Source organism: Emydura macquarii, unplaced genomic scaffold (assembly GCF_026122565.2).
Source record: "Emydura macquarii macquarii isolate MOO-44397 ecotype Brisbane River unplaced genomic scaffold, CSIRO-AGI_Emac_v2 contig_1483, whole genome shotgun sequence".
Taxonomy (NCBI): Eukaryota; Metazoa; Chordata; order Testudines; family Chelidae; genus Emydura; species Emydura macquarii.
In genome coordinates this window covers 1,765,229-1,785,181 of record NW_027131620.1, presented here as the reverse complement: position 1 = coordinate 1,785,181, position 19,953 = coordinate 1,765,229, and the positions used below count along the sequence as shown (strand labels likewise).

The 19,953-nt window shown below is 45.4% G+C and overlaps 2 protein-coding genes across 2 annotated transcripts; one reads left to right on the top strand and one right to left on the bottom strand.

Annotated features, from left to right (window-relative positions):
- Positions 1-599: 599 nt before the first annotated feature.
- Positions 600-7,463, bottom strand: PLAGL2 (PLAG1 like zinc finger 2). The gene is made up of 2 exons (XM_067553973.1): positions 7,088-7,463; positions 600-6,126 (listed from the first exon to the last, which is right to left on the bottom strand). Exons 1-2 carry the CDS (start codon positions 7,348-7,350, stop codon positions 4,905-4,907), a joined length of 1,485 nt encoding a protein of 494 aa, XP_067410074.1. The 5' UTR covers positions 7,351-7,463; the 3' UTR covers positions 600-4,904.
- Positions 7,464-10,504: 3,041 nt separating this feature from the next.
- On the top strand, positions 10,505-19,666 carry POFUT1 (protein O-fucosyltransferase 1). Its single transcript, XM_067553969.1, has 7 exons — positions 10,505-11,341; positions 12,127-12,248; positions 13,875-14,057; positions 14,779-14,891; positions 16,253-16,445; positions 16,726-16,968; positions 17,718-19,666. The coding sequence occupies exons 1-7, from the start codon at positions 11,233-11,235 to the stop codon at positions 17,904-17,906; spliced, it is 1,152 nt and encodes a 383-aa protein (XP_067410070.1). The 5' UTR covers positions 10,505-11,232; the 3' UTR covers positions 17,907-19,666.
- The last annotated feature ends 287 nt before the right edge of the window (positions 19,667-19,953 follow it).

The window sequence follows — 19,953 nt, the reverse complement described above, 5'->3', positions numbered from 1 at the left end:
GTCCTGATCCAGTGCTCTATCCACGAGGCCACATTGCCTCTCGCCACAGTATAAAAATCAAATGAGCCATATCAGAATCCCAGGTATCAGCCTTCTTAGTGCTGAGATTAAAATATACATCAGAAGGGATGAACATGACACAAGGGGCTGGAGGAGCAAAGATGAAGAAATATTGACAGGGCTAGGATGGAAAGACCCAGAGGAGGATTTTAAATGAAACAGTCCTGTGCAAACCAGTTTGCTATAAGTAGGTTCCACTCTGTTTTGTGGGAGAAATGCGTTTATGGTTTTTTTAAGGAGATTAATCAATTTGTACAATAATCTGTTCCCATCATACACCATTCTGGATACTAGGCGTCATTAGTACAGGCTTTGTGTATACAAGTGTAATAACTCTTGTAATTTAAAGGGACTGCAGCTATTCTCATCAGTGGTGACAATGTTGGACTATGGGCATAATCACTGAGGCTGATCATTACAGAGAAGAAAACCTCATACAGTCTGGATCAATTGAAAAATATTCTTCAAAATGTGGCTAAGAGGGAACCTGAAGAGCAGTTAACTACAAAGAGGCAGCCCATGAGAGAATCAGTGGTCTGGGAGAGAGTAAAAAGGATGACCAGAGCATAGGAAGACTGGGAAAGCATCTTAAATGACTTTTTTGCACCAGTCTTCATCACAGAAAACAATGGGAAATGTCTTCTGCAGGTTTATTTTTTCTAGGCAGTGAAAAGGTGAAGCAATGTCAGAAAGGAGTGATGGGGGAACTCCAGCCTGATTTTCAATAAGTCATCTAGAGAGCTGCTCTTCACCTGTCACTGCTGAAAGAATTAAAGAACAAAGAGCTGAGCTTCCAAGCAAAAGTCATCAAATCTAGCATCTACTTAACCTGGAAAAGAGGGTGAACAGTGAGGTGATTTTCCAGCATTATTCAGGTTAAAAAACAGGCCCTATTGTGAAGCACTCAGAAACAACCTAGCAAAACCAGGTAAGTAGCTAACATGGTGGCAGATGAAACTCAGCATAGACAAATGCAAAGTCATGGACATTTTCTTCCTATTTAAGATGCCAGTACACAGGAGGGCTCTTGAACCAGCTGTAATCCCTGAGTAAAAAGGTCTAAGTGAGTGCCATTCTCCCAGTTCTAGAAATCTGAAACTGAGGAGCAGGACTCTCTCTCCTTGGCAGTGCAGGGTTATTCCTTACTGTTAGGTTTACTAAAATTGAGCCAGGCTGGTCTGAAACATCTTAACTTCCATTCAGAGACTATGCCACTGGTTCTTACAGGTCCTTCCTGTTGTTCAACCTAAACTTTCCTTTGTATTTATTTAACCTTATTATCCCTCTTGTACTACCCTCAGTAATTCCTCTCTCTTGCCTGGGTCTTTACATTCTGGGAGGGGTGTCATTATTTCTATTTCTATTAATCCTTTATAAAGTGAGCCCCTCCAGCCACTTAGCCATTTTAATTTCTTTCCTCAAACTCAATTGGTCTATGCCCTTCTGGTACAGTGATGCTAGAAACACAGTATTGTAGGACACAGCATAGTCAGGCATTGTGCAGAGCTGGAGTCAAGAAGTAAAGACTCATGGGTTCTACCACTGAGCACATATAGATTTTTTTAAAAGGCACTTCTCAAGTTTTGATGTTGACTTTAACCTCTCTGCTTCATTATCCTATTTTACATATAGGGAAAATGATACTCAGTTGTCAGAGTGGTAGGAGACATAGGGAATGTAAAGCACTATACCTCTACCAAAATAATTATTACAGATGAGATCTTACCAGTTATAGAAACTGATGCTTTGCTTTATCCAGTCTAAAATCCCATACGGCTTTTTTACTGTCATATTTCATTGTAAACATACATCTAACTTGCTGTCCTCCATCACCCCTTTAATCTCTTTTGTGATACTGCTTTCCAAATGTCTCCTCTCCAATTTTTTCCCCTCCATGATGTTTTAACTTGCATTTGTCCTGCATGAATCTCATTTCGTTATTTTTCAATCTCAATCTCTTTTGCATTATTTCTATGTCTGCAATGGTATTTGTGACATTTGGCATTTTAATCTATTATCTGCATATTTAGAGCCTGTTCCTATATCCATTAACGTCAATAGGAACTGTTACATATTGGGATGAATCTTTGAATCAAGTTCCCAGTGCAAACAGTTGGTTTGAGTTCCAGATTGGCTTTCCATTTCCCTAATGTTGGTTAAACATCACTTTATATATGAATATGCTTGTAAACTTGGTTGCTAGAATAGCTGTGGTAATCACATCAACTGGTGCAAAAACCAGTAATATTAATTCCATTTATTCTTTGAGTATTCGTTGAAAATGGATGGATTTGCCTGGCTCTAGACTTGACTATCACTGAAAATATTTCAATGAAGACATCTGCTCAAAGCACAATGAAGGCAAAAAAAAAACCCAAAAGAGAATCAGGTGTCAGAAATATAGAGATGAGGAAAAACTATTATGGCACTGCATAAATCTGAATAATGCTTTCAGTTTTGATCACCTCTCTGAATTTGTTTCCTATTTTTTGCTTTTGTTTAAAAAAATTTAAGGACTGAAATCAGGCTTACACAGAGGAGAAATTGTGAAGCTAATTTGGAAAGAGAAGAGCAATAGGCGACACGACTGAGGTATTTAAAATAATGAAGAGTTAACAGAAGACCAGTTGAGATGCCCTATTTACCTTTCCAAATTAAAAGGCACTTGCTGAAATCTGAAAGGCAACATTTGAAAATGGATAAAAGGAAGTACTGCTTTTAATCCATAGAATTCATTGTCACAGGATATCGTTGAGGTAAATATGACTTAAAAATTACACTGCTATGAACAAAAGTAGTATTTGCAATTTAACTGGCTAAATTAAAATGACAAGGTCTGTCGCTCCTTATGTTTCAGAGAGTAGCTGATTCACTAGTTGGGGTTAGGACAACATTACTAAAAAATGACTCAAATCCTTGAGTAAAGTGGAGGAAGGGCCAGGCCTCTAAGCAAATGAAACAGGACTAATTGCACGCTTTGGGGTTGAGACAAATGGCTGAAGATAGAGACAAATGTGTCAACTGAAGAGGGAGGTGGACACATTCTTGGAAAAGAAGGGAACCCAGGGAGACAATAACTGACTTCATTTATGGAGTTAATATAACAGGATAGAGGTAGATCTGTAATTGTGGCGTTTGTAAAGAGATCTATTGATAAACTCCCTGGGTTATCTTGGCCTGTGATGCTCCTACATGCTGAGGTATGAAAAGCTGCATGTCTGTCTGATAGATATGCATTAAAACGTAGCTGGATTGAATATACCCAAGATCATGGGCTACTGAGCATGAGTGCCCAGGTACATGTGAACAGGAGCTTATATGGAGATAATCACATCAGGAGCCCACTAAGCCCTAAAAGTTTAACCGTTTTGTTATCAACAGGTGGAGATTCCTCAAAGGAGAACTCAAAGGTTGCAGATGATGGGGAGCAAGGGAAGTGGAATCCAAGGTTCAGGAGGTATGGCAGGAGAAAGGACGAATAAAAAAGACCCAGAACTCCTGGCTGCAGGAGAGGAGGGGGAACTGTAGTCCCAGAGACCTCAGCTATTGTTAGGATGTTTAGTGTTGGGGAAACAATTCATATACAATGATTAAGTGTAAACAAAACTAGGACCAATCTTCTTTTCTCCTGAATGCTATCACTCCACTGTGGAGATCAAAGTATGTCTCTAGACACTGCTTTGTGGATCAGCCAGGAGGGCCGTCACCCTAGCAAACTGGTGAGAGAAAAGATGTCAGCTCATACCCTGTCCTTCATCTCCATGCCTAACCTATGGAGCAGAAGCCCAGAGATCACTCCCAAACCTGGGTCTCCTGTATGACAGCACTGTTGCTGCCAGCTACTAGCTCTTAACATTGCTTTTTCACATGCTTTGGTTTCCAATATATCGAGGCAGGATCTGTGTGGTTGTGGTGTTTTTAAAAGGGCTCACTTCGTACACCACAAAAGTGACCCAGATGTCTAAATTGCTCCATCCCCCTCTGATGCCTATGGACAGTCAAAGGGAATGTGCAAAGAACTACCATTTAAAATGGCAGAGGCTGAAGTAGACCAAGTCAGTTTATTTTCCCCATAGGGGAAAAATGTGACCAGTGAAGAGGAGAAATCAGTGCAACCTGACTTCATTGTGTAAACAGTATTCTAGCTACACCAGTTACAAAACCAATGTACACTGGTGCCTCCTATTTTTGTAATGATGGAAAAAGACTCATGTTTAAAAAAAAAAAAAAAAAAAAAAAATCACTGGAATGAGTCTAATCTAATGGTTCTGCAAAAACAAATGAGGTGTTCTGCATCCATCATGTAAATGGTATCATTATTGCTTAACACTGATGCAAAGTGGCATAAGCTGTATAGGTGATGGGATAGGGGTAGTAGGGAAGGACAGCTCTTCTCCTGTCTGCTCCATGTGGGACAGGTCTTTGGACTGCCCCTCCTCCTGACTCACCTGCAGGTACTGGCTGTGATGCCAGGATTGCAATGTGGTAACAAAAGGGAAGTTGGACTCTTCAAAAGGCTAGCCCAACTCTTCGGATTCAATCCCTTCCCAAAGAGGAACAAGGCTCCAACACCTCAGGAAAGGTCAGTGCTAAGTGTTGCTCCTGATTCACAGATTAAAAATTTGAAAAAAAAAAAAATACAGCTGAAACCTTTTCACTATACAGGACTGGGACATGCACAGGGATATTTGCTGCTCCAGTCTACAAGTGCTCCCTCCAGACAACAGAATCCTCCGGTCTGAAAAAGCTTTCACATCCCAGTGGGGAAGAACACGCATTGTGCATTTTTAAGGCTCTTCAAGCAAGTGTTAAGGGAAGACCCCCTCACCAGGGCCACAGTCATCTTATTGGAATGCCTGGTGGAAACGTGGCAGGGTAGTTGTGCTCAAGCTGGAGGTGAACATGGGGGGTAATGAATGAAGGGGGCCAAAGTTCAGGGAGCCTCCAGCTCCAGGAGATTCTTGAGGTTGAGGTTGCAAAGTGGTAAGCAATGGCTGGCTCTCCCCCTGTGAGTAACCCATGACCAGTCCCCCGGATGACACAGGTGGGTTACATGACGGAAGATTCAGGGGAAGGAAGCCCAGAAGGTGAGAAAAGTCCATGTTAGCAGCACAGAGAGCCTCTGAAAGGTTAGCAGGGCTCTTGGAAAGCAGAGTCTCATCCAGAGTGACTGGCTGAGGCGAGGAGGACTGAGGCTCACCAGATGAGAGAGACAGACTGCCAGGAAGCTCTGACAGAAAGCTCTCCACCTCTGCTTTGGGTAGTTTCTCAGGTAAATATGAGGTAGATCCGAGCTGGTACTTCGGAGGAGGTTGTGGTGGGGAGGAGATGGGAGAAGAAGATTCCAGAGGATAACTCATTCCCATTGGAAGAGAGTTGGGAACCAAAGAATGGGGCATCCCTGAGCTGGGCATAGCTTGGAGGTGTGTACTGTACATGCCCATAGGCAGCATGCCAGGAAAGCTCTTACCACTCATCACGTCTCTGGATGCCATACATAAAACTGGACTCAACTCTTCTTTCACTGCTACAGCTGAGCTGCAGCTTAGGAGACCCAACATGTCAACTGGCTCTGTCTTGATCTTCAGCAATTCTTGGGAGTGGCTCTTCTTCATATGCCTGGTCAGATGGTCCTTTCGCCCAAACCTCTGAGCACAGTACTGGCACAGGAAGTCCTTCCGCCCTGTGTGCACCACGAGGTGTCTCCGCACATCTTTACGTGTGTAGAAGCGTCTATCACAGTGGTCACAAGGGTGCTTCTTTTCCTTCGTTCCACCAGATGCCCTCCTGGAATGAGCCTTGAGGTGTTCCAGGAGAACCTGAGTGCTCTCAAAGGTCTGCAGGCACACTTTACAACTCAAATCACCACTGGCCGCTGCATGCATGGCCAGATGTCGCCTGAAGCCTAATTTGGTGTTGTAGTTCTTGCCACACTCAGGGCAGTGGAGGGCCTCTTTGTTGGGATCGTGTGTCTGCAGGTGATTGCGAAGGTGGTCCTTCCGGTGGAACATTTTCTCACAGTACATACACTGGTGAGGCTTCTGGGCAGAGTGTGTGGCCATGTGCCTTGTGAGAGGAAAACAGAGAAGGAAAGTTAAGGTAGTGTTCAACCCACAGCACAGTCAGCGCTGCTTTTTTTTTTTTTTTTGTTTAAAATCTTGTTTGATATTTTAGTGCTTTTTAAAGGGGTTGTATTGACAGCCCTAAAAGCACAAGTCCTGTATCCACAAAACCAGTAACGGATCATGGGGGTAGTGGCATTTCAGACTTCCCTCACAATGCCCTTTCTAAATTGTCTCAGTCCTGACAGAAGGCATCACTTCTACACAAGTGTACTTTAGTCTTCCATTCAGTTCTTGCCTGCTCTACTGCACCTGCCAACCAGGGCCAACTTTGGTAGGTTTTTGTGTTCGACACTTGTCTACCGGGAACTGGAGTGAGACCAGCAGTGCATTTCATCAGCATCCATCAGAAGGTGGTAACCTTCTGTCACTACCAATTTGGGCTCAATTCTAACTTGAAACCTACAGATGTAATTTTCTTTACCCTCTCAGAAACTTTGATCCATCCAACCTGCCTTCATAGGGAATTTATTTAGCAAATGTAATGATCCCATCCCATTCTTCAGCACTTACGTCTGGCTCTTCAGGGCTAGCTACTAAGTGCAATAGAAATGATTTTGTGATTACAGCCCAGGACAAAGATTTGAGAGACCTGAATGCTATTCTGGGCTTTCTACTGTTTGCTTTGTAAGATTAACTTCTGTGCCTCAATATCCTCATTAGTAAAACAGAGAATACTTAACCTGGGGCTAAACTTTTAAAGTAATTTGAGGTCTTCTGATGAAAGGGGCTAAATAAATTTCAAGTATGGTGCAACACCTGAAAATTAACTACTTGCAAAGTAACAAAGGTTTTCCCTCCTCCACACTGGCAGTAGATATGTCAAAACCCTAGTGTAGTGGGGTTCTCCCTCTCCTATGATGGGAGAGAACTGTTAATTGGAGGCACTCAACATAGTCACCTACCTATACAGCTTGTACTTGGATGCAAAGGCCTTCCCACAGTGCAGCTGAGGACAGTTGTAAGGTCTCTGCTCCGTATGAGCGAATGTGTGAGTTCTCAGCTTGTCCACGTTGGTAAAGGAGGTCCCAGAAATTTCACATTGGCACCTCCCTTGACTCTCAGCCTCTCGACCCCTTTGCCTGGGGACTAATTTCCAGCCCGTCTCCTCCTCCTCCTGCTTTGCATCTTGAATCCAGGTAGGAACACTGGTAAAAAATGCCGTCATGGCAGGTCTAGTAGAACAGGGCCATGTTAAACAGAACTCATCCCTGTGGGTGACTTGCTGTTACACTGTCCTGGTATAGCTGGAACCTTTGCAATGATATGGCTTTAACAGCAAGAAATCTTCATCTGAAATGACAGAACATAGGGGGTGAGAGTACTGCATGTCTCCACTTGGGCACCCAAACAGGTACACACATCCCTTAGTAATTGCTAACGTATTTCTGCATGAAGCCACTCATATTATGTTACCCACTGACATAGACAATTCTTTCTGCTTCCCTTGATTAAATTTTGTTCTGAATAAACAATACACCAGGACCTGATACAATGGATTAGTTTGGGAATGCTTCCACTCTGGTAAAATCTGGATGTGAGATTAACCTGCTACCCAATCATCCACTCCATGAGAAGAAATGTTAGTAACAGGTTGAAGCATTCTTAGCACAGAGGGAATAATGTACTGCCAAGGAGAGAGAAAGTTCTTCTCCAGTCCCTGGTCACCTCACCAGTCCTCTTCCTCCCTTAATCCCATTCAGATCCTAAAGGCACTTGTACTAATTTTTTATGAATAAAATTTAGAACTTTCCCACCCAATAACCATTACCTGATTATATAACCTAAACTATTAAAAGCTAGTGTTGCCTGGTGTATTCATTTCCTCTGAACATTGTGGCTGGCCATGCCTCTACTTCTGTAAGTTTATCTTTTTCTCATCAGCTTCTTCAAACTAAAGTCCCCTCCTCATCCAAGTCCCTTTCTTCATATATTTCGCTTTTGATTTGCTTTTGATCATTGTTCAACTGGGCTTCCCTTGCATCATCTGTCTCAGAAATTCTACAACTCTCAATATTTTTTGTATTCTTAGAGCTGCCTAGCAATCTGGTGAGCTGACAAGACCAGCTCCCTTCAAGTAAATCTGAGTTCCTCCAAGTGGGTCAACAAGACAAACAAGCACATATGACCCTCTCAGGGGGGCTAATGCAAGCTGCTTCTGTTTCAGAGTTTGACTAGTCTTAGAATTTTCTCTTCAGCATGCATGGAATTGTTTTTGGCTTTCTGGATCAACAGGCCTACTGTGATGATGGACAGCCACCCTTTTCCAGTCTGACCTGACCTTATCCATCATTAGGGGTAGTTAAAACATCTGCTCTTCTGCAAAATTAAACCTTCGTCCTTATCTCTATGGATTTTCTGGCTCCTTTTGGAGTATTTCCACTAGTAGGTTAAAACTTATGTTGATTTCTCACTACAGCTCCAGGAGGCTCCTGAGATTTGACAATCTGTCCCCTCTTTTGCCTTTACACTACTGTTTCCTATACCTCTCCACAACCTCCTGTGCCAGGGAAGGGTTAACTTGAATGGCTGTTTTTACCAGACAAGTCACAGTGGAGTATATCCTCCTCCTTTAAACTTGGCTGCATGAGAAACTCTTAAAATAGCATCAAACCCTCTAACCCCTTTTCCATGATTGCATATGAGGGAGGAACTTTGTACCCACACAGCAACAGCGGTGCCAGATGTGGGCCAGACCAGCAGCCAGGAAGGGAATGAACCAGTCCCTCTGTTAAGACAGAGCCTTAATGAACATTAAAAATAGATGAGACAAGAATTGGCCCAGACTACAGGATCAAACCATGACACCACAAATGGTTCCCTCAAACAGGATGGAAAACAGTGGGGATGGGACGACTCCAGGAGAATTCGTATTCATAAGCATGATGGTTTGAAGTCATACGAAGAAAGAGAATTTATTTTATATAGCTTGAAAACTTTACCAGACTGAGGACAAGAAAGATGGGATGGGCTAAGGTATCCCATCTCTAAAATCCAGTGGCACTGTGCTGGTTCCCTCTCCTCTATCCCCAATGTTCAGGAATCCCAAACTTCATGTCAGCCAGTGGTTGGCAGATATCCCATTATTTTCTCCTCATGAAGATACTTATATACTGTAATTAAGTCACCTTTCAACCTTTTTAGATAAGCTAAAACGTCAGCACGCTTTAAATCCCTCAAAGGCATTTTCTCTAGCTCTTTCTTCATTTTTGTGCTCTTTTCTGAACCCTCTCTAATTCTTCAACATCCTTTTTAAAATGTGCACACCAGAAATGGCTGCAGTATTCTAGTATCTGTCTCACTAATGCTGTATACAGACATAAAATAACCTCTCCTTCCTATTCATTATACCTTGTTTATACATCAAAGGAATGCATTAGCCCTTTTTGCCACAGTATTACAGAAGGAACATATGTTGTTTGCTTGTCCACTATCACCTCTGAATCGTTTTCAGAGTCAGTGGTTTCCAGGAGACATTCCCCACCCTCAACCCTCATTCTGTAAGTATGACCTGCATTCCTTGTTCCTAAATGTGTAACTTTACATTGGCTGTATTAAAAAACAGTTTATTGGAATGGGCCCAGTTTACCCAGCAATCCGGATTTTGCACTGTGTGACAGTCCTGTCTTCCTCCTGATTTACCACTCCACCAACCTTTGTGTCATTAGAAAATTATCAGCAGTGATTTAATATTCACTTTCCCATCATAGATGAAAATGTTGAATAGCATTGGCCCTAGTACTGATAGCTACAGAACCCCATTAAACACCCCCCCATTTGATGATTCCCCATTGACAACTACTGTGAATCTGTCCGTTCTGAATCCACTTAACATCTGCTTTACTGATATTGTACAGCACTTTCTTAAAATCACATGAAGTAATAAGTCAACTGCCTTATAAAACTCTATATCTTTCATCTTTATTAATACATATGACCTCATCACCTTGCCTATCTAGTTACCTTTATCAACCAAACTCCTCATCCCACAGAATCATGAAACTGGGTTGAGGAGACCGATTTCCTATAAAGCCGTGTTGAACGCTGATTGGCACTGAATTATATTCCTGTTCGGTATCATTTACATCCTCTGCCCCTTGACCGTGTCCCGGACTGAGGTCAGGCCAACCAGCCCATACAGTTCCCGTGTTTGCTCCTGTGGAATGCTGCACCCGCCTGGGGAGAGCCTCACTACACAGGCCGTGGTGGCGGATAGGACGAGCGGGTTTGCTCGCCTGCAATCAGCCGGAGCCCGAACCCGGTACCACGCGCGAGCTGCAGCTCGAGGCTGGCCACGCGGGGTCGTGACGCAGATTAACGACGGGCATTGGTCGGCCGGCCGAGCGGGGCCGGGGCAGAGACGCGGGCCCAGCAAATCACGAGCCGCGAGCTCGCCTCCTCCTCCCTCCCCCCTCCCCGCAGCCGGGGACCGCGCTCAGCGGAGCGGCTCCCGAGTCCCGGGCCCGGTCCCGGCCGAGCGGGACGAGGGAGGGCGGCCTGAGGGAGCGAGCGAGCGAGGGGTGCCGGCGGGTGCTCGCCGCCCGGGGGCTAAATAACCGTCTGGCAAGGCACGGCCTCGGCTGGCTGCCCGGGCTGAGGGGGGGCGCGGACCGCGGGGCTCCCCCCCCGTCCTCCAGAGCCGCCAGCGGGGCCGGGCTGCCCCTCAGGCGCCCTCGCGCGAGGGCGGCGCCCCTGCAGCGGCGGCCACGGCGAGAGGGCCGCTCCCGCGCGGCCGTGGCGTGGCGTGGCAGGCTCCTCCCCCCGCCCCCCGGGGGCTCTCCCCGCCCGCCCCCCCGCACTCACCCCGTTCCCCCGGGCCCCGCCAGGCACGGCTCCGGCTCAGGCCCCGGCGGCCCCATTGTGCGGGGCATTGTGGGAGCGAGTGACGCCGCGCTCGCGCTCCTTCCGCCTCTATGGTGCCCTTTCCCCTAGAGCGCCCCCCCCCCCCCCCCCCGTTCCGCAGCCCGCTGCATGCCGGGATAGGCCTCCTGCCCCGCTGCTCCCCGTGCCCGCCCGCCCCGCCGCCGGCGGTGGGTTCTCCTCTCCCGCGATGATGGGGGCTCTCGGGCTCCGAGTCCTGCTCCTGCTGGTGCCGGCCGGCGGCTCGGCGGTGCCCGCCTGGGACCCGGCCGGGTACCTGCTCTATTGCCCCTGCATGGGTGAGAGACCCTCGCTGCGGGCTCGCTCCACGGCCCCCCCCAGTGTCCCCCTTCCCGAGCCCCTGCCTCCGCGGGGCCCCCCAATGTCCCCTCCCGGACCCCGCCAGAGCCAGACCCCTCCAGTGTCCCCCTCCCGGACCCCCACTTCCCCAGACCCCACCCCCCAGTGTCCCTCCTCCCGGACCCCCACTTCCCCCAGACCCCGCCCCCCCAGTGTCCCTCCTCCCAGACCCCGCCCCCCAGGTGTCCCCCTCCAGGACCTCCCCCGAGCCAGACCCCTCCCCCCCCCAGTGTCCGTTTTCCCGGACCCCGCTCCCTGGAACCCTCCCGTCTCCCCGTTCTTGGTCCCTGCCCCTGCTGCCCCCCACGTGGTGTCCCCCTTCCTGTGTCCTGGCTCCTCTGGAGCTGCCGCCCACTGACCCGCTCCCACCAGGTCCATTCTTCTTTTCTCTTGCAATCAGACTTTCCCCCTTTCAGCTCCCGGGAACGCTGCTGCCCCAGAGACTCGGCTCCCCACACGGTGCTCGTCCTTCCTCCCTTCTTCCAACCCAACAGTCCCTCTTTGCATCACCCTTCACCCCCCTCGGACCTTCCCTCGTCCCGCCTCCAGCCTCCCATGGATCCCAGATCTCCCCCAGCCCCCTGCAATTCCTGGAACACCTTGGCTTTTTTTTTTTTTTTTTTTGATGACCCAGTAATGGGGGAGGCCATTGGTTGTAGTGAATCCGTGGCAACATGGGCATCTCTGATTTGGCCAATAAATCCAGCTCTTGACACTCTTTTAGGGAGATTTGGGAACCAAGCGGATCATTTCTTGGGCTCCTTGGCGTTTGCCAAGACATTGAATCGCACCCTGGCTGTCCCTCCCTGGATTGAGTACCGACACCACAGGCCTCCCTATGCTAATGTGAGTCCTGTTTAGCCCATCGATACTTGGATGTTGGGTTCTTTACAAATGAAACATTGTCCCACTCGCTGCTGGTGTGGTGACATGTACGTTGGCAATGCTACATACATATTCCTGATTGGTCCATTCAGCACAACTTAATATAGCAACTGGGCCCAAACGTGTTAGATGGTGTACAGTCATACAGGAAAAAATAGACTCTGCTCCAAACAATTTACACTAATATTCTAGGGAGACTCAGGCTTCTATGCGGCTATTTGCATATTTACATAATGGCTCTGGTTGTTGGCCCTGAAATGTGAAAAACAGTTGGGTTTTTGGCTCTTGTTCCGCATTATTATTGTTGTTTATTAAGTGCTGTCAGTGTGCTCCAGGATGTACAAGACGCAAAATAAAGACAGCCTCTGCTGCAGAGAGCTTGCATTCTAGAGGAGAGAGGATGTGCTGATACACAAGAAAGAGACTGCTGAGTTTGGTGGTCTCAGACTAATTCCCAGTGGACAGATATTGCCACTGGCACTAACTGACCTCCTTACTGACAGTTTGAGCAAAGGTGCCAAGGTCTAAATGGATTGTGGACACTGAATTTCCATCTTGCTTGTGGAAATGGTTCCTCTGGCTAAGGCACATTGCCAGGGCAGTGTGGGCATTCTTGTCCTGCTGTTTGCATGCATTGAACCTGTTCTGTTGATCCCCAGAGAACTTTAACCTTTGGGGCTATTAAGCCAGCTTCTTTTACCACCTCTCTCTTGCATAGACAATACTGAATGTGAATAATACATCACATCTCATGGGGTGTTTTTAAACCATTCAAAAAAAGTCCTGTTTGTGTTCTAGTTCACGTAGTCAATGTTGTGATGGGAAAACACTAGTACTGAGGGGTTTGTGTCAGCTCAAACAATTACTGTCTAATCCTCCTGTCCCTGAGCTCTGCCTCCTTGTAACAGAGGTCCAGTGTTACTTTTATAGGATTCAGAGTGTCACCTGTTCTAAATGGGGTATAAAAGTCAAGGTGATTACTAGTGTTTACAGGGGTGCCTCTCACAGACCATCCAGGATGCTGATGCTGCATTAGGTGACTCCATTTGGTGGTGGTAAGGGTGCGCACTGATTATTTTCTCTTTATAGTAGCTTTGCATTTATATAGTCCATTTCATCTGAAGATGTCAAAGCACATTATGAACACTGCGCCACATAAATTACATAATAGCGTTATGCGGTTTTGCCATCTGTAAAATGGAAATAATACTCACCTGCTGTACAAGATTTAATCAGGTACTGTTTGTAAGGTACATTGGGGGAAAAATATAAGTGCCTGTTCCTTGTTATGGCTCAAGGTCTCAGCATGCCAGTGGTGGAGCTAGGAAACCAGGAGTCCTGACTTCAAGTCCCCTCTTCTAATCTCTAGATTGCTGTGCTTCCTCCCATCAAATTCTGTAGAGTTGTGGATCCTTAAGCATATGTTTACTTGGATCATGAGATGTCCTGAGCTGTTCATCCTGCTGTCACTGAATGAAGAAAAGGGTGCAGATCACAGTGTTCTCCCATTCATTTGACTAGAGATTTAGCTGGGACTGACTTCCAGTCACACTGTACTGTGAGTAGGTCTTGTTTTCTCTTTCACAGCTGCATGTTTCCTACAAGGAATACTTCAAGATGGAGCCTCTCTTAGAATATCACCGGGTTATCAGCTTGGAGGACTTCATGAAGAAATTAGCACCCATTCACTGGCCACCTAGCAAACGAGTGGCATACTGCTTTGAAGCAGCGGCTCAGAGAAGCACTGACAAAAGGACTTGTCCCATGAAGGTAAGTGTCTCACTCCTGTTTTGCTAGCTTAGGTAAGGAACGATTGAGTCTGAGACTGGTACATATTCATTATTCTGGGACCTTACTTGGGTTTGGTGCTGGGCCTATCCCTATGGCCCTTGCATTCCTGGTTAGTCACTCTGCAGGGCATTTCAGGCAATCCATCCATGTGCAGCTTTTCCACTAGAACCCATCTGGGGGGTACTTACATTCAGGTCTGGTCGTGACAGTGAAGAGCTGGGAGTCAGTACGGGTGTAGGTTTGTGTCAATTTATCATATTCAAAGTAACTGTAACTTTAGGTAAAAACAAGACTTCAACAAAAAAAAGCAGGCATTCCACTGGCCTTTTACCCAGATATCACATCCATACAGCAGTTACCCCAACTGATTTTATAAGCCCAGCTCCTTCATGACAAATGAAGGGGACCAGATCCCTGTTATTTGATATGTTTTAGGACAGCTTTTGGAATAGTCTTTTATTTTAATTAACAAGTGCTCCATCCCAGCAAGTTGTTAGGTGGTGAGCCTTCCAGACTGCAGTCAATCCTTTGGTAAGTATGTCTTTCTCTAGCAGAACTCTGGCTGCAGACCTCTCTAGTTCCTCCACTTTTTTTTTCACTCCTGCTCTAAAGCCAGAGATCCTGTTAGAAACCCTGTTGGTTTGCACATGGCCAGTTCTCCATGTGCTGTGATGAATGAGCAGCTCTCTTTGTTTTGCAGGATGGAAATCCCTTTGGTCCATTTTGGGATCAGTTCAACGTGGACTTCAATAGGTCTGAGCTCTTCGGGGGCATTTCCTTCAGTCTCTCTTACAAAGACCACTGGATCCAAAGGTAGCAAGAGCTTGGGGAAGCTGTGCACAGTGGTGGATGTAGTGATGTCAGTAGCTGAACACGTGCAGGCCCATGGAGTGGCTCTCAGGGAAACGCTCACCCTCGTCGCATCATAGAGCCCGGCCGTCATTTGGGATGGCATGAAGTGATTGTTTAACATTTAAATTAGGAGTGCATAACCTTGAGACAAAAGCCTTGAGACTGTTTCCATAGTGCATTGGCCCAACACTCTGTTCCTATGGGCAGTATTGGGTGTGAAGCATGTAGGGCTGAGCGACTTGCCAGCCAATAACTGATAGCCAATAAACATGGTAATGAAATGTTAAGTCTTTAATTGCTCTTTAGAAGTAAATCAGAAATTATTCAGCTCTCAGCTGGTGAACAAAGATCACACTACACTAAACTTATATCCATTATCCACCTCCTGTTATCAGAGCCACAAGTGGCCTAATATTTATTACTGCAGTGGGCCTGGGCATCAGAACTCTTCTAATCTGGGGTGAGGAATATCAGTACTCTTTAGTTAAGTAACTGATCCACTACCATGAATGTCATTGTTCTATCACTCAAATTGCATTCATTCACTTCTGATTTGCTCTTGAATTTGAGGTAAAAAGCAGTGTCTTGACACGATAAACTGTGTATAATTCACATGCTGAAATGGTGAGGATTCGTTTTATATGACAGCAGGAGTGATAGACACTGTTATATTTCAGATTGCATAATGGTTTCCATTCTAACCCACTGTTTTCAATATTTATTGCACAGGATCTTTCACCAAGCTCAGAAAGTGCACAGCTAAGGATGGCTACACCATGCATGCAGGGCTAACAAGCTATGCACTGAAAATTGTAGTGCAGGAGTGGAGGCTAGGGGTCAGTGCCTACATCTCCAGTATGGTTGTTTTAAGGTGCACACAAGCTAGACTCCTCCTTGCACCTCTGAAGGTCCACAAGATGGGGTGGGTAGGAATTTCTCTATTCCTTAGGATGCGTAGAGGCGATAGCTAGCCAGAGCTTGCAAGAACAATGGATGGGGTGAGGTATAGAGGGACCCAGGGACAAGTGAGAGAAGTGAGAGGATGATGAAGGTGAAGAAGGCATTTTGTTTGTCTGTGATTGAGTGGCTATCCATGTAATCTCATAGTTTTTAGTCTGGAATTCCACCTACTGCTGGCACTTCTTTCCTTGTTGATTCACTTGACTTCTATAATGCAGGATCACTCAGTTCTTTTCATTCCATGGAGTACCTGTCTTTTCTTATTTGCCCTGGCAATCTAACAGGGCCATAAGATATCCTGCATACCTGTTTCTTTTTCCTTCTCTTTCCCAGAGATGCTCCTATCTTATTTCTCCTTCCAGGTTTCCACCAGCAGAGCACCCTGTTCTTGCCCTACCTGGAGCGCCAGCCCAGTTTCCAGTCTTAGAGGAGCATCGACCTCTGCACAAGTATGTTGTGTGGTCTGATGAGATGGTGCAGAAGGGAGAGGCCTATATTCATTCTCTCCTGGTTAGACCCTACGTAGGAATTCATCTGAGGATCGGCTCAGACTGGGTATGACTCTTATGTAGATTTCAATGGGTCTGATGCATGCAGTCAGTGTCATCACCACATAACTGGACTGGCAGCCATCATCCCTATAGAAAGTATACCAAAAAAGAAACAGGGAGTAGCCCTGGTATGGTCAGTCGTTCGGATGGGATGGGAGTCTAAACCTAGTTTGCACTCAATAACTGGCTACGTTTGGAAAATAGAAATGCTTTGTTGGAGCCAATTCTTTTTTCTTAGCTGTTGCCGTTCCCATACGGTGTTCTCTCTTTTCATCCCCTAATAGAAGAATGCCTGTAATATGCTGAAGGACGGGACGGCTGGATCTCACTTCATGGCATCACCACAGTGCGTAGGCTATGACCGAAACGCTGCTGTGCCTCTCACAATGGACATGTGCTTGCCAGACCTGCAGGAGATCAAGCGTGCACTCAAGCTCTGGGTGAAGAAGGTGGAAGCTAAGTCTGTCTACGTTGCCACTGATTCTGAGCCCTACACCATGGAAATCCAGCAGCTTTTCAAAGGAAAGGTAAGTCTTTCATTCTGACTGACAGGACTGCTCTAATAATATCCTTTCCCGACTATTATCTGTTAATGCAACACCTGCTGCTGCTGCTGCATGCTCTGGACTTTGAGATTGTGTCGTATGTGTTCAGTGAAATTAGGACTGACTAACTTAAAGCAGATAAGAGGAAATACTCTTTGTGCCCTGGTGCTGCGGTAAAATTGACACTCACTGAGATCACTTAGTGTGTGTCAAAGGATTGGATGTTCATTGACTTGATTGTTTGAGGTTGAGTGTCTGAAGAATTGGGGCATTCAGAACCTTACAGGTTTGGGTCCTAGATAAATAACCCTAACATTTTAAGAATCCCAGCACTCTTCACTTTCCCATTAGATAGGGTGGGGTATGTCAGTTCTCACCCAGGCATTATCCCTGGGACTGCCTATCTTCATATTGGGAAATGTAATTACTGACGTGTGGAATGAGAAGTGAGCTTTACCCACAGCAGCAAGAGTAAGGTACTAAGGGAGCTCTGAAGAATTCAGCTTCCTCCAAATGTAAAAGATCCAGTCGTGTGTGTTGGCAAGGACTTGGGCTGACCTGAGATACCTATGCAATAGCAGTACTTGCTAGAGGCCTTTGAAAGGACAAGTTTAGATTGAGTCCAGTTTGTTTCCTGTTGCTGTGTTATGGCCAGGACACTTACGCCCTGGGAATATCTGTTCTGTTCAGTGATGGCTGGATTAATTTGCTCTTCTCCTTTCACTTTGCAGATCAAAGTGGTGAATTTGCAGCCCGAAGTGGCCCAAATAGACTTGTATATCCTTGGCCAATGTGACCATTTTATTGGGAACTGTGTCTCTTCGTTTACTGCCTTTGTGAAACGAGAGCGTGATGTGCATGGGAGGCCCTCCTCATTTTTTGGCATGGACCATCCCCCAAGGCTGCGAGATGAATTCTGACCAGGAGAGGAAGAGGCAGATTTTGATTGTTCTTATAGCTCGGAACGCCAATGCACAGTCAGCAGACGCACCACGATAAAAATGTCATCTTAGGACATTCAATTCCACTATGACAGGCCTGTCCCCAAATCTTTCTCCTGGCCTCACATTAATCTTTGGATTCATTCTGATCACCTTCTCAGTTATTCCATGATGCCGGCATAAAATTGGAAATGGAAGGTGAATTTTAAACTATGGAGTGACCTCTCATTATTTGGGATTTATCAGCCATCACAATCAGAGAGCTGCTCAGATTCCACTCTATTCGTTTCTCATATCTTACTATTTCTCCTGCAAGTGTTGGGAAGCATCTTGCAATGCACCTTGGATGATAGGTGCTCTAGAAGTGTAAACTAGTATAACAAGGGAGCATGGTCCATGAAAAGGAACATTGCCTAAAGCTTAGGACTGGGCATCAGAAGATCCGAGATTTATTTCAAGCACTGCTGCTGTCCCACTGCAGGAAAGTCCCCTCTGTTGCCTGTTTTCCCATTTGTAAAATGGGTTTAATACTTCTACCTCACAGGAGTGTTGACACTAAATTTAATAATGTCTGTAAATCACTTTGAGATCTTCAAAGGGTGCTGTTGAAGTATGGCAATGTTAGATCATCATGACACCGTTGTCTGTTCAATCTGTTTTAGTGCCTGCACTGTCCTGGGCACACAGGACACTGATGGGGCAATCTCCTTTAGCTTGTCATGGGCTGGCATTTTATGATTTCATAGCTGTTATCTCTTACTCTGAGATGGGGATTATGACATTTGGTCCTAGGAATCTGTGAAGATCGGTAAATCTTATTGAAGCCAATATCTTTAAATTAAACTGAAACTTTAAAATATCCTCAACAAAGAACTAGGAGGAGGTAGGGTGGGCTTTAACCCCATGTAGGCTTGTGCTAAGGTTATTCTGCATTTTCTCAAAAAGGGCCCTCTCTCCACAGACAGCAAAATCTAATCCACAGTGATGGTTCCTATTAAATTAATTGGGGACATTATCCCCTTGTGGTGAGATGCTAACAAAAACTTGGATTAAAACTTTGGACCACTACACTTTAATTTTGCATTGGTGACTGTGATGATGTATGTTCTTATCCCGGCATAGATCAGTCTTGATTGGAGTAAGGCCTCTTGTTACACCTGTGGCTATTAGTAAATGATTACATTTTGGCACTCACTCCCTTTTCAGTATTGATTTGTTGTACAGATAGGGAGGGCATCTTCTCGTGATGTGCTCTTTAGATCTAGGGAACTCTCATATCTGGGCATTTTCCTTTGGTTTAATTCTCACTGTCTCCTTACTTGTGTTCCTGTGGCTTGTAAGGAATGTCAGAGGAGTTGAGGCCCATGTTAAATTGGAAGCTAACTAAGTTGTAGTGTCAATATACAGTAGCCTTGTGCTTTTCAATGCTAACTTTCAAAAACTCATGGGATTTGGTCATTTCAGTGGGGTTAACTGTGAGCAGGCTTTAGGTTAGCCAGGGATTTATGTAGCTGTGGAAGACCATAAACCTAACAAGTCTAGATCCATCAGTATTTTCCTCCAATTTAGTGATGCTCTTGAAAGATGCAGTCAAAGGCTGCATTGATTAGGAATGGCAAATGAAGGAGATTGATTATTGAGATTTGCAAAATATCATGGTTGAGAAGATGTATTTTGACTCAAGGAGCATTGGAAATAATTTTTGTATCTTTTTCATAATAAAAAACAATGACATTAAATTTTTGTCTTAAGTCTTTCAAAACTTACTCCATTGATTCCCCTTCTCCCCAGTTTGGATTAATGTATTTGGCCGTCGTTCTGCCCAGATCAATTTATTCTAAAGCTGCAACATCTTTTTTTTTTTTTTTTTAAATAAATACAAATCCCCTACAAAGGTAAATCAGTATTGTCATTTCACTTCAGTTAGGAATATCCAAGAACATAAAAACAGCCTTATCGGGTCTGACCATGGTCCATCTTGCCCAGTATTCTGTCTCCTACAGTGGCCCATACTTGACCTTCAGGG

Coding starts and splice junctions, on each gene's coding strand:
- POFUT1 (XM_067553969.1), top strand. CDS start 11,233: ATGATGGGGGCTCTCGGGCTCCGAGTCCTGCTCCTGCTGGTGCCGGCC. Junction 12,249..13,874: donor ACAGGCCTCCCTATGCTAAT/GTGAGTCCTGTT, acceptor TCTCTTTCACAG/CTGCATGTTTCCTACAAGGA. Junction 16,969..17,717: donor AGCAGCTTTTCAAAGGAAAG/GTAAGTCTTTCA, acceptor TTCACTTTGCAG/ATCAAAGTGGTGAATTTGCA.
- PLAGL2 (XM_067553973.1), bottom strand. CDS start 7,350: ATGACGGCATTTTTTACCAGTGTTCCTACCTGGATTCAAGATGCAAAG. Junction 6,127..7,087: donor TCCAAGTACAAGCTGTATAG/GTAGGTGACTAT, acceptor TCCTCTCACAAG/GCACATGGCCACACACTCTG.